The sequence below is a fragment of the Protopterus annectens genome, chromosome 5.part0, assembly GCF_019279795.1.
Source record: "Protopterus annectens isolate FY-2018-M chromosome 5.part0, PAN1.0, whole genome shotgun sequence".
Taxonomy (NCBI): Eukaryota; Metazoa; Chordata; order Ceratodontiformes; family Protopteridae; genus Protopterus; species Protopterus annectens.
Genome location: NC_056735.1, coordinates 1,426,462,006 through 1,426,476,826, shown reverse-complemented (window position 1 = coordinate 1,426,476,826; position 14,821 = coordinate 1,426,462,006). Strand labels below are relative to the sequence as shown.

The following is a 14,821-nucleotide window of genomic DNA, read 5'->3' as shown; positions in this document are numbered from 1 at the left end:
AAGACCCAGCTGACCTACAGAGATATAAAGAAAAAAGAAATCTAGTAAAAAAAGTTGTCAATACAGATAAAAAGGAATTCTACAAAAACCCTCCAACACTAAAATCTGACCCAAACAAATTTTGGCACACAATAAACCAAATATTTCAACTCAGTAACCCCACCTCACCCAACCCTTGTCCTGACAAGTCACCAGTAGAAACTGCCAACACCTTCAATACTTCATTGAATCCATATCCAAACTCTTTAATCCCAACAACTCCAATATAAATGCACTGAAATGTCCAGTTTCTTCCTCAGCCACTACCTCTCTAAATACTCTCTCCTTCAAGCCTGTGTCTACTGCTCGCATCACAACCCTGCTCTCTAAACTGAAACCTTGCTCAGCTTCTGCGGACAACATCCTATCACACTTTCTCCAAATAGCTGCACAATCACTAGCTGTGCCCATCTCTATCATTATAAATCGATCCATCTCTGAATCAAAAGTACCATCTATCTGGAAACAGTTCTATACCCTACCTATATATAAAGGAGGTAACTCCACTGAAATCTCAAATTTTAGACTTTTAGCAATCCTCTCTCCTCTGTCTAAGACACTAGAAAAAATGCATACATATACAAGTCATGCAACATCTCTCTCAGGAAAACCTACTAACTCCTACTCAACATGGCTTTAGGCCAAAACACAGCACATACACTGCTCTCCTGTCCTTTCTCAATACTATTGCCTTGGCCAGAGATGACCACAAACTTTTCTCCTATCTCTTCCTGGATCTCTCAAATCTCTCAAAGGCCTTTGATACTATCTCCCACCCTCTACTACTAAATAAACTGTCCAACCTCAATTTCTCCCCAGCTACACAATAGCATGGTTTGATAGCTATCTCACTGATAAACTCCAGTCAGTGAAATGGGACACTGCCCTATCCTTTCCCCTTCCAATAAAAATGGGAGTCCCACAATGATCCATCCTAGGGCCATTACCTTTTAACATTTTCACCAACCTACTTCATACTTCCTGCTCACACTCATCTATCATCCAATACGCAGATGACTCAACAGTTATAACAATAGCTAACTCTCCCTCTGAACTCTTATAAACTACCCAGTCTTCATTTAATTCAGTAGAAACATGGCTCTCAAACAATCAACTTATCCTAAACCCCAAAAAAAAAAAAAAACTACTATTCTTACTCCCAAAAACACTCAATCACATGAGATCCTCCTTTTCTATCCTTTCCCTCAACAATACCTCTATAGAAGTAGAAGCTAGCACAAAACTCCTTGGTGTAACAATAGATGATCAATTAAAATTTGATCTTCACATAAATAATTGTATTAGTAAAACTCACCACAAACTTAGTTTATTATACAGAAACACAAATTTCTCACACAAGAAGCCAGGGTAGCTCTTGCTCATGCTTATCTTCTTCCCTGCGTAACTTACTGTTCACAAATCCTCACTAACTTTAACTCCTCTCTTCTCTCAAGACTAGAGTCTACTTACAACAAAATAGCTAGATTTGCTACTCAACAATCCTACAAATCCCATCACTGTCTCTCTCTAAAGTCCTTGAACTGGCTTGAACTGCGTCACCTTCTGCTCCTTTCTCAGCTCCAAACCATACAATTTATTCTCTCCATCAGCCTTCTTACTGCCCAGCCTTACACACTGTAATCTCCCATTATGCTCCCACAAGAGACCTATGCAGCTCTTCCCAAGACTTACTAAGTGTCTATAAGCCCAAAGCAGGTTGCAGCTTGTACAGCTACCACCCCACTATCGCATGGAACAGACAACCCCTAGAAATTCGAACACTCACACATCCAAAACAATTTAAACTAACCTTAAAAGAATATTTTAAAGGATAATGGATCTGCCATTGCTCAAACCCTCGTGATACACTAGCACACCAACTTCCCCTGTTACACTTCTATCTCCACTTCTATCCTTTACTAAATGGTCTAAATTTTCTATACTGTTTATGATCTGTATCCTGCATTACCTGTAAAAATGTTGTTTGAACTAAGCATTTTTTGCTGCTATATATTTGTTTGATATGTACCATCACTTCCTGTACTATTGCATAAAATAATAATAATAACTGTAGAGACTGGTGTTTTTCTCCCTGGGCATCTGCTGAAAAAGGGCTTTGGCTCAGTCAGACATTCCTGGTTAACAGATGTAAAATAAATAAATAATTAGGACCAGGCATGTTGAAGAAGGCCAGTACCAGAGTAGCAATCAATGCTGGAAACAAATGAGACTGCAGGCTATCAGATTCATGCAAATACAGGAGTAGATGTGGAAGATGCCAAAGCAGGGATACATAATACAGAATTCCTGTCTTCCCTGGAAGCAGAGGGGAAATGGATTAAGCCTATATTCACTTGGGACTACAATGAGGCCTCCAGCATTCTGGAACAGTCAATGTATGCTGCTACACTATGGATGAAGGACAACAAATGAACAAAGGTCTAGGATGGAGGCCTTCTGGAAGTTAACCTTAAAAGCTCTATGTTCAGGGGTTAGAGGATATACTTTGGTGTCATGGTGAGTTAGGAAGGATTTGTCATTACAAGGCATTAGTAATATGGCATGCCCAGAACCACTGATAATCACAGAAGACAACCCCATCCCATGACAATGAAGAAGATGTCTTGTGATCCCTTGAATGCAAGTCAACAGGAGACCTTAAACAAGGGCACGGTACTCTTTCCTTTTAGTTTCGTTTTTGGGTTTCTGAAATGCCTTTGAATTCAAGGGATAAGAATCCTATTATTTTTCATTAAACCTTTTCAAATCAATTATGGTGGTACCTTAAGCTTTTTTTAGCAAAGTTTGTACAGATGCTGCGTTCCACTAATAAGAGCGGTGCCACTAAACAAGTCACACAAAAAGAATATTGTTGGTCTTGGGAAGGGTTTTTGTGACTGAAAGCAATATATTTTCTGAACCCAGGTTTCTCTAACAAGAAAAACATTAAATAAATCAAAGTTATTTAACAGAGAGTATAACAAAAATCTAGCCAAACTCAATACATCAGAAATATCCGTCCACAGGTAAAAACTTACCAATAAACAAGGATAATGAAAAAAACAAAAAATACTCAAGCTACTACCACAACAGACCAAAAGAAAAAAAAGATCTGATGACAGAAGAAGGTTAACAAGAATGTTAGCTATTCAAAAGAATGACTTATCTGCAACAATCAAAGATCCTGGAGCCATTGATCTGACTCGAGTAGAAGAGGGTTGAAAAATTCAGAAGAAATACTTGCCTGCAACAGTAAAAGAGCCTAGGGACAGTTTACAGTGCTGATCTACACAAATGGCGAAAGAAAATCTGGAGAGACTGGTGCAAGGCCTTATGAGAAGATGGCAGGAGTTACAATCTGAGAAAGTTTTACAAGCTGCCTTGAGCCTGTGGCTATGACCTAGAGGGTGAAGAAGGAGGCCAAGATCATCTTAGATTATCAGTGCTAAGTGAAAATAATGTAATACTTCTCATATATATTCTTTAATCTCTCCTCTGCTTATGTCCTTCCAACTGCAAACAATGTCCTTTGTATATAGGATGATCTATGCTCTCAAAGACAGCTTCAAGAATTACCAGCCCAAAATGTAATGAATCTAAACCTCTAGATAAGTATACAGCAGCCAAAGGTCTAGGGCTAACATATAAAAACTACTCCCTTTACATGTTCACACTGCTAAAGTGACAGACTAATGTAACTGCTTCACAAGATGACTAAAATGACTTAAAAAGAAGTTATGTCTTACTATAACGTTCCCTCTGTATTGTTGATCCTCGTTCAGTCATTACACATGGGTATCGGTTCCAACCTCGGAACAGACCCGGCCATTTTCCAAGCTCGCGTCAGCTTCAAACTCTCGAGCTAAACTCTTACCCACAATCCCCCTCTCCCTGTTACCTCAGATTGAGTCTGCAAGTCAAAGAAGGTAGAGGCTACCTCTGGTCAAATAACCTAAGAGAACCAGATGGTGAGATCCACTGGAACCACAGGAGGGGTAGTAGGGAGGGTAGTAATGACTGAACGAGGATCAACAATACAGATGGAACGTTATGGTAAGACAGAACTTCTTTATCTGATATTGCTAATCCTCGTTCATTCCTTACGCATGGGACAGAGTCCCCAGCTACCTCTGTTCCTGGGAGGCTCTCATGGAAGGACATTCCTGAACACCATAGAACCGAAAGATGCTCTTCCCCTGGAGGCCAAATCCAATTTGTAATGATTGATGAAGGTATGAGGCATAGCCCAAGTTGCAGCTGTACAGATGTCATGTAAAGAAGGTCTGGCATGGAAAACAGCAGAAACTGTCACCGACCTTGTTGAATGAGCTTTCATGGTAGTAGGCAATGAGATATTACGTTGTGTATAAATGAAGGTCACACAGTCCTTCAACCATCTAGCTAATGTGATCTCAGCAACAGCAGATCTTAATCTAGGTCCAGAAAAGGCCAAAAATAACTGGTCAGATTTATGAAAGGGTTTAGTCCTGTTTAAGTAAAAATGGATTTGCCTGTGGATATCTAGGGTATGTAGGCAATACGCTCCTCTGTTTGAATGATTGGGAAAGAAAACTGGCAATTCAATGGCTTGATTAATGGACATTTCAGAGATCACTTTAGGCAGAAATGAAAGATTAGTTCTCAGAGACACTCTATCTCTATGAAAAATCAAGTATGGTCTCTTGATACATAAAGCTTGAAGCTCAGAAATATGCCTGGCAGAAGTAATGGCGACCAAAAACAAGGTTTTCCATGACAAATACTTGAGGTCGCAAGAGGCTGGTTCGAAAGGTGACATTGTCAGAGCTTGTAGAACTAATGATAAATCCCATGGTTGAATAGGTTCTCTAAAAGGTGGCTTCAGATGATTTACACCTTTTATGAAGGTCTTGCACAATTTATGGGACATAAGAGAGGAATCTTGGACACCCTCATGAAAATTAGAAATTGCAGCCAAATGAACTCGAATGGTAGAGGCCGAGAGACCCGATTGAAAAAGGTTGGCCAGATAGTCTAGTATTATTAACACTGGTGCTGAAAAGAGGTCTACTTGTTTATCTTTCAGCCAACAGGTAAATCTCTTTCACTTGCTCAGATAAGTAATTCTAGTGGAAGACTTATGAGAAGCAATGAGAATATCACGTACTGGTAAAGATCGATCATTCCACCTGGCAATCAAGGGAACTGGAGTAGCCAAGCAGTGAGCTTCAGGATGTTCAAGTTGGGATGAATCAGGTTCTGTGGATGTGAGATCAACTCCAGGGTTGGTTGGAGAATCCATGGTCGATCTAGTAGGTGAGGCCAAAGGAAGGGGAACCAAATCTGTCGAGGCCAATATGGTGCTATGAGGATCACCTTCCTCTTCAACCGATGGGCTTTCTTCAGAAACTGGGGAATGAGAGGAAAGGGTGGAAATGCGTAAAGAAGACCCGAGGGCCAATCATGGACTAGGGCGTCCCTGGGTGACTGTCTTGGAGGGGGAATCAGGGCGAAGTAGTTGGTGCATTTGTAGTTGGTCAGGGATGCAAAGAGGTCGCAGCAAGGACAGCCCCAGCAGTCTAAGATCTCCGCCACTATCAAGGGATTCAGGGACCACTCGTGAGGTTGAAGAATGCACCTGCTGAGTCTGTCTGCTATCACGTTGGAACTCCTGGGAATGTGCATTGCTAGAAGAAAACGGTTGGTAGCCATCGCCCATTGCCATATCCTCATGGCCTCTAGAAAAAGGGGGTAAGATTTGGTTCCACCTTGCTTGCTGATGTACCAGACCACCGCCATGTTGTCTGGTTGAATTGCAATTGTCCCAGATGGCAGCAGGGGATGTAATGCTTGCAACGCCAGAAGCACCGCCCTCAGCTCTAGAACATTTATATGCAGATGGATCTCCAGTTCAGACCAAGTGCCTTGGACTGTCTGTCCCTGACATAGCCCTCCCACCCCATCAGGGAAGCATCCGTGGTCACTGTGGCCTTGGGTTGCTTGGGGGGGAGAAGGGGCGCGACCATTGTGAGAGATTGTGTGCCGTCCACCAATTTAAATCCTGTTTGCACCTGTGGGTACTCGAATCATGGCTGAAAGAGGATGCTGAAAAGGATACCATTGGGTGAGCAGTAGCCATTGTAGAAGCCTCATGTGAAACCTTGCCAGGGGAGCAATGGTGATGGAGGCTGCCATGGAATCAAACAGCTGTAGAACAGAGTGAGCCATAGATTTTTCTCTTGAAAGGATTGAAATTAACTGTTGCTTTATCCTTAGAATTCTGTGCTCTGGAATAGCAGCTCTGCAGTTTTTTTGTGTCCAAGATAACCCCTATGAATTCTGTCGACTGAGATGGGGTGAAATTGGAGTTTTGTCAGTTTATGGTTATGCCTAGCCTTTGAGCAGTGAGGAGAGAGTATGCCAGGGCTTTTTCCAGTAGTCTGGTGGGGGGGAGGGGGATGAGTCAGTCGTCTAGGTATGGAAACACCTGGAATCCTTAAAGTCACAAGTGAGCTGTAACAACTGCCATGCACTTTGTGAACACTCTGGGGGGTGTAGACAGTCCGAAGGGCAGTACTCTGAACTGGTAGTGACTGGCTCCCGCATGGAAGCGCAGAAATCTTCTTGATGGCCTGTCCACCTTTATGTGGTAGTGCGCATCTTGAAGATCTACAGGGCACATCCAATCGTCTTTTTCCAAAAGTGGGAGGATGGACTGTATTGTGACCATCCGGAATTTTTGTACTCTCACAAACTTGTTCAATACACTGAGATCCAAAATTGGTCTCCATTCCCCGGTTTTCTTTGGCACCAAAAATAGTCTTGAGTAGTATCCGGATCCTATCTGGTATGGAGGGACTATTTGGCTGGCTCTTTTTCTTAGCAGCTTTTCTATCTCTAGTGCTGCTTCTTCTCTTTGACTGGGTGGAACGTCTGGAAGATTTTTTGAAGGGACGGGACAAGGATCGAAGGGGATATGATAACCTCTGGTTATAATCCTTTGTACCCAAGAATTGGTGGTGATGGTTAGGCCAGGCAGAGGGGTACAAGAAGAAACGTCCCCCAACCACCTCCAGAGGAAAGGAGTTGGGCCGCTCTTCACGAGTGCTGGTAGGACTGACCAGGGAAAGAATCCCTGGAACCCTGGTTACGCAGACCCCCCTCTGCCCCGAAAGGAGCGTCTTCCCTGTGAATTTCCCCCTCTGCCTCTGGGGGAGAACTCAGCCTGTGTGTCATAGAAAGGACCCTGAGATTTCTTGAACCACATCTTCCCACTCTTTTGGTTTCGGGAGAAAGCACGTTGAGGGGAAGAACAACAGACACCTACGGCAGAAAGGGTCTTACCGTCCGGTTCACATCTGGCCAGTGTGCTTTTAACTTTGGGCCCAAACAACGAGGAGGCCTCAATGGGGGCATTAAGAAAAGAAGACTTAAAGGATTCCGCGAAGTTGCACAAGCGCATCCAGGCATGTCGTCTCAAGACCGCAGCTGAACCCACTGCTCTAGCTGCTCCTTCTGATGTGTGAGATATCAGTCATATAGAGGAGTCTGATATAGATTCAATGGTGGCCAACTGAGAGGCCACTTTGTCACGGACCTCATCAGATACGACACCAGCCAAGGTTTCAGACAGCACAGAAACCAGATCCATTTGAAGCCTGGTAAAATGCGCCATATAATTCAGAAACATGATAGCAAAGGTCACTGAAGCAAAGGTGCACTTCCCTATCCTGTCCAGGGCTCGGGACTCTTTGTTAGGCGGATGGACAGTCTGGCTTTCTTCTTCTGCCAGATCCTTTTTTGTTGCGGCCGCCACCACCAAAGCATCCACAGGAAGATATTTGGACCAATGGGGATCCAAAGCAGGAGGGGACAAGATCTTATCTGGCCTCCCGGGAATAGCTTTGACGGTATCAGGAGCCTTCCAAGCATGCTGCATGATGAGCCGGACAAGTTCATCGGCAGGTGGAATAACCCAGGAGGTAGGGGGTCAGGCGCGAAAAGCCTGCAGGAACACAGATTCCTCAGAGGTCGGATTAGAGGACTGCCAGTCACCTCTCTGTTTCAGGATTTTGAGGATATCACCAAAGGATACCTCAGAGGGTGACCGAGGGGATCCTTCCCCCTTATCAAAATCTGTGTCTTCGGTGAGGGACTCCTCTGTGCTTCCTCTTACATGAACTTTTCCGGTGGACCTCTTCAGTGGGAGAAGCTGGAGAAGACAGCAGAAAAGGGGATTCCTGAGGGAATATGTCCTGCAGCCCTTGCACCCGGTGTCCGCTAGGTGTGACTTGTGAAACCAGTGTACCAGAGGAGGGCAAAGGTATAGACAGTCCGGTATCACCAGCAGCAGCAAAAGCCTTCTCCATCAGTTGGAAGGCTGGTCCACCCAAAGAGGAGTGCATGTCTAGGACAGGGGTCACCCTTCCCCTAAGTGGCTCAGCCTGCTGACCAGGAGTCCCTGGATGGCTGTAAAGCAGCAAACTATGCATGTCACAACTGACATCCTGGGTCGTAGCAAAACTTTCCTGCCACAAAGTCAACTATGGTTCCTTAGTGAGATCCATAAAGGGGACCGCAGAAGGGGAAGACTGTGCTATATCCATGGACTTCAAAGGCAATGAAAGAGGAGAGTAAGAATGGGTCTTTGGAGATGGGTGAACACCTCCCAAGGAAGGATAGTTCCTGAGGGGTGGATACCTCTGGACAAGAGTACCTGGTCCACAAGACGCAACACTGTTCAGAAAGGCTTCTAGTGGACCTCATGGAGACTGAGGGAGAAACAGGCCTGTCCACAGAAGAGGCAGACTTGGTGCCCATCTCATCTGTCCGCACCGAGGACAACGGTGCCGAGAGAGACTGGACTACTGTTGCCTGCACCGAAGAAGTCATCGGTGCCGAGGTCATGGTCTGCACCGACACAAGGATCGGTGCCAAAGTGGATGTCGGTGCCAAAGCTGGAACCGACAGGACTGAAGTCAACAATAAAGGCATCGGTTCCAAGAAAGATCTTGAAGCCGAAGCGGTGAAGGCCTGCGCCAACTGAACTGTTGGTGCCGATACAGTAGTAATAGTCTGAACCGAGGAGCCCCTCTGTACCGATATGGAGAAGGCTGTAGGAGAAGACAGAGCTGAAATCACTAATGGAGCTGAAGGCCTCTGTGCCGAAGGTCTAGGCGCCGAAAGCACTGGGGCTGACTAAGTGAGCTCCGGAGCCAAAACTTTAGCCTTTTTAGGTTTTGGTTGGCGGGAGTCCCCAGCCGGGGACAAAGGCAAAGATTTAGCCTTAGTAGGAACATCCAAGGTTTTCTTATGGGCTCTAGGAGGGGTGGAGGCCTCGGGAGGCCTCAGACTCAGAAACAGCCTCTGAAAAGGGAGATTTTAGAAGTCCCTTCAGTACCAGCTTGTTTTTCCTTTCCAACAAGGTTCTATTAGAAAAATTCTCACAAATAGTACAGGGTGGGTCAACAGACAAATGGGAAGCTCCCAAACAATAAACACACAAAGAGTGTGCCATCAGAAGTAGGCAGTTTGTGTCCACAATCAGACCACCACTTAAACCCCAGACTACCTTTCTCATCTGCCATGACAGCACATTAAATTAATAGAAAAGTTACCAGCAATGGTACAAGAGAGTACCCGAAGGTAGAAGAGAAAAAGGAAAAGGGTTACCAACGATGGTAAAGAGAGAATACCTCACAGTAAAAGTGGTAAAGAAAGAAGCAGAAAAACCTGAAGAAATTATATACGCTAGATACAACAGGGTAAGAGACAATAAAATATGAACTTTTCTGACAGAAAAGTAATCTGTAAAACTATTAAACAACAAATGACTGTACTTAGCTCAAGAGAAGTAGCTTGTCACGGCCGAATGGCAATGCGGCAAACGAAATCTGAGTTAACAGGGAGAGGGGGATTGTGGGTAAGAGTTTAGCTCGAGAGTTTGAAGCCGACGCAAGCTTGGAAAATGGCCAGCTCAGTTCCGAGGTCGGAACCGATACCCATGCATAAAAAATGAATGAGGATTAACAATATCAGATTCCATATTACAATACCAGCACTGCAGTTTGTCCATATTTAGCCAACAGGTTGAGTGAGAGATACCTTCAGTTTTAGTTTAGTTGAAAATGCAACAGCAAAAAAACAAATCAAAAAAGCAAGCAGTAATATAAAAGCATTTAGCTGCCTAGCATATGTAGACTAATCAAGCTATTTGGTAAACACTGACAAATAAAAAGAACCACACATTTAATACTAATAATATTTAGCCATTTTGTAAGACAAAAAAGGAAACTCACACATTTCTTATTAGGGAACTATAGGTTACACAGTTTGGGTCAGTATACACTTCATCACACCCTACATCTATCTATCATTAAAAAACATATTTAGAGCTATACATGAGCTTAAACTAGAAAACATAAAAAAGGAAATGTACAACTTACCGCTCCAGAGTCTGCATCACTATGTATAGCAACCGTTTTGATACCCATCCGCTTACATGTTTTAATAACCTGTTAGTAAATGATAAATACAATGTCAATGTTGTCTCAACCACAATAATGTAATACTAAGAGAAAGAGAACTGTATTTAAAACAATGGTACAAGGACAGACTGTTATGGCATATACAGTAAGACACAAACGTCCTGGGTTTACCATGGTAATAGATTTGTGAACAGAGGGGATGTAGGACAGAGGGAGCTTCTTCGTATGGTTAAGGCCAGTAAGCAGACAGAACTTTCCCAGGCAAGATTATCGCCTTCTTTTCGATAAACAGTGCACTCAGGAGACAGAGGCAAAATGAAGTGGACTGAAGGAGGGGGACGTTGCTGAAGCCTGAGCTTCACTCACAGATCTAACACTATGGCAAATATTCATTACTTCCATTTCTGATGTTCTAGACAAGACTTCCTCTCCTGCTGCAGGACTAGAATTACAAAATCCCTAGCTGGGCATCATGGGTGTTTCCTCATCGGAACTACTGCTTAGTCACAGTCGCTCCAAACAAATATCTGGACCAGGAAACCACTTCCAATTGTAATGGATCCACGATTATGTGTGCAGAACACAAAGTTGCCTAGTCATACTCCACAAATGCCATCCAATGAGGTACTGCAGAAGAAGGCAGTAAAGTCAGTGCAATAGCCATATGTGCTTTGTGTGTGTGTGTGGGTGATAAATTTTTTGAGTACCTTTTAGTAAACAAAATAAAAATAAATAAATCTATACACATATATATATATATATATATATATATATATATATACACACACACACACACACACATATATATATATATATGTATATATATATATATATATATATATATATATATATATATATATATATATATATCTATAGATATATATATATACTCAAGCTGGTTGGACTTATTTAGCAACGTGACTTGTGGATCTTCTGGATTCTAGCAGCATTACGGCAGAGGCAAACAGTTTGCAAGTTTTATTGATACTTTGGCTAAAGATAAATATGACTGTATGGAGTTAAATAGTGATGAAGTGAACAAGGTTGGAAATGGTGATAACCAAACAGTCACAATTGTTGACGAATTCCCACATTTAATAGAGACCTGCAAAAAGGTAAGGGCTAACGTATGGCATATTAAGGTCTTACGTGTTTACATTAATACTGAAATAGCTCCACTGGGCTTAATAGTTTATTCTGAACCAGGAGTGAGAAATGAAAATCAGAAGTTCATTGATAAGTGGAGAACAATACAGAAGACAGCTTCCAAACTCTTTTTGGAAACCCTAACAGAGTATTATGAAGAACAATTGGCGTTTCTGAATGATAAGTTGAATTATAATTTTGATAATTTACAGCAGTTTGAGAAATAGAAAGGCTACGGGGAAATGCACTCGAAGTTTCTTAAGGAGATGAGTGAATGTGAGACTGAATTATGGGGTCATTAGATGAAGAAATGTAACAGAAATTTAAATGACCATCATAAAAATAATACCTATACTCGAAAAAATCCAAACATATGGTGCGTTTTTCGGGAGACAATAAAAAGTATACTAAACCGAAAAGGAAATGTAGTTGCTCTATTTCAAAGGGGTTGGCTGTTGCTTCTAATTATGAATCCAGCGCTTCTGATTTTTAGTCTACAATGTCTTAAATACAGATACTGAAACCAATGGAGGAAGATATTATTGATGGTAATTCACTCTGTATAACAGAAGCCGAGGTCTTTTAGACGTCGGGATAGAAAACATATGAGGAATAAGACCTTCAGGAATTGAATGTCAATGCAACTACAGAATTGACTGAACAAAACCAGGATGAGCATAACCTCACAGCAAATTTGACTTCTGTTTCTATTTCTAATCAAGAAGTTCATGCGCTAAATAAAGGTCTGGGATTTGTATCATTTTGTTATACCTCTAAGTTTGTAACAGCTATGGATATAAAAGAGTTTTGTTGTTTAAACTGAAAACTTTTTTATAGTCAGAGGGATGAGGAGCCACCAGATGCTAATGTTCCTTTTACTTTCAGGAAAACTACTTTCCAACCCCCATACCACCCTATTGTGAGATTACTGGAACAGTGGGTATTATGAGATTTGTGTGAAAGAATTTTTAGAAATTTTAACAGCAACGTTAACAAAAGGGAAAGAATGGTATTAAGTCAACTAATGGATAATGACCAGATAGTGGCGTTAAATGCTGATAGGGTGGGGCTCCAAGGATTATGATAAAGAGTTATTAACACAGTTAAATGATACAGTTGCTTACTGTAAATTAACTATAGATCCAACAAAGAGTTTAAGCTATATATTGATAATTTTTTATCTGAAGTTAAGGAATTTGGCATCATTACTGAGAATTTAGTACTACATCTTATGGTGGATGACCCTTTACCACAGTATTTTTGTATATGCCCTACAATTCATAAATCTGCTAAGGAGTACCTCAGGATGACCTACTGTGTCAGGATGGCGCTCCCTTACTGAACCTTTACCCAAATTGAATGGGCGGCACAGTAGTGCAGCGGTTAACGTTGTCGCCTCACAGCAAGAGGTTCTCCGGTTCGATTCTCGGCTGGGGTGCCTTCTGTGTGGAGTTTGCATGTTCTCCCTGTGTTCGCGTGGGTTTCCTCCGGGTACTCCGGTTTCCTCCCACATTCCAAAGACATGCATCTGGAGCATTTCTCCCCGGGCCTCCGCTGAAAACAGGATCTGTGGAACCTAGTCGGACTTTCCCGGTCAACAAATGATAAATAAAATAAATAAATAAAAAATAAATAAATAAAATATCTAGAAAGTCAATTCAAGCCCCTTACACCTTTGGTCCAGGAAAGAATTAAGGATACTACCAAATTTTTAATATTGATGAATGAGTTGCAAATACCTAATGATGCCCTCTTAGACACTATGGATGTGCATTCCTTATATACTAGCATACCCCATGAAGAGGGTATAACAGCCATGAAATACTGGCTATATTTCTCTGGTATATATTCAGATGTACATACTGAGTTTTTATTCAGGTTATTAGCTTTGGTTTTGGAGCACAATGTGTTTAACTACCAGGGGGAATGGTACCTACAAATTAAGGGCACCGCAATGGGTGCTACTTTTCCTCCTTTATATACAGATTTATTTATGGGATATTTAGAACTTAAGTCGATTTATGCTGATGACAATCCTTTTAAGAAATATTTAATTATGTGGCACAGATTTCTTGATGATTGCTGGTGTGTTTGGAATGGCCCAAAAGATATTTGGAATGAGTTTATGGATTATATTAACTCAAATAATTTTGGTTTGTAATTCATAGGTAAATTGGGTTTATTTACTATCAACTGTTTAGATGTTAATATAACCAAGTTGGTGGATGGCTCTATGGCAACTACTATATATAGAAAGCCCTTTACTAAGAATTTGCTATTAAGAGCTGATAGTTGCCATCCTAACCATGTGACAAGAAATATTCCTAAGGCACAGTTTTTACAGTTGAAGAGAATATGCAGCAGTACTACGACTTTTGAGGGAGAGGCATATAGAATGAAAAATATTTTTTTGCAAATAGGTTATAGGTTAGTTGACATTACAAATGCTATACATTAGCAGCTAATACTTCTAGAGAGAATTTATTATGTCCTTCAAATAATCAACCTAAACTTGTTGAGGGCTTCAGCATACCCAAATTAATAACTACATATGGAAGCAATACTTTTAAGATACATAAGGTTATTAATCAACATTGGCATACTTTAAAGAGAGATCCATTTTTTGAACAAATGTTGGATGATTACTGTCACTTTGGTTACAGCAGAGAAAGAACTACTGGAGAACATCTTTCTTTCTTTAAAAAGGGAAAAGTACAAGTCTAGTAGGTGCACACACTGTGGCAACTGTGTCTATTGCAAGGTTGTCTCAGAAACAAAGGCTTTTACTTCTACTACCACCTCTAAGGTGTTTGAGATTAAACAGTCGATTATGTGCAATACAGACTGGGTTGTCTACATGGCAGTATGCCGGTGTGGTGCATTCTATGTGGGCCTAATGTCCTGTCCATTTAAACATAGGACAGCTACTCATTTAAGTGACATTAATTTTAAAAGAACAAGAAGTGCTTTACTTAAACATTGTTTAGAGCACATTTCCTCACACACTATTTTTGTGGTTTTGGATGTAATAGTGGGCAATAATTTGTCAAAATTAACTAAACATAAATTACTGGATAGGAAGGAAAGACATTGGAGCATAAATCTGGGTGCTATGTACAAGCCTGGACTTAATGAATATATTGCTAGATGGGTATTTTCGAGAGAATTAA

General features: G+C 41.5%; 1 protein-coding gene across 1 annotated transcript in view; it reads right to left on the bottom strand.

The window, feature by feature from the left end:
* The window catches only part of PCCA (propionyl-CoA carboxylase subunit alpha), a 4,227,722-nt gene that overhangs the window by 3,758,685 nt on the left and 454,216 nt on the right, over positions 1-14,821 (bottom strand). The window contains exon 4 of the mRNA XM_044071233.1: positions 10,464-10,532. Coding sequence (XP_043927168.1) covers positions 10,464-10,532 — 69 coding nt within the window. The remainder of the gene's footprint in view (positions 1-10,463; positions 10,533-14,821) is intronic.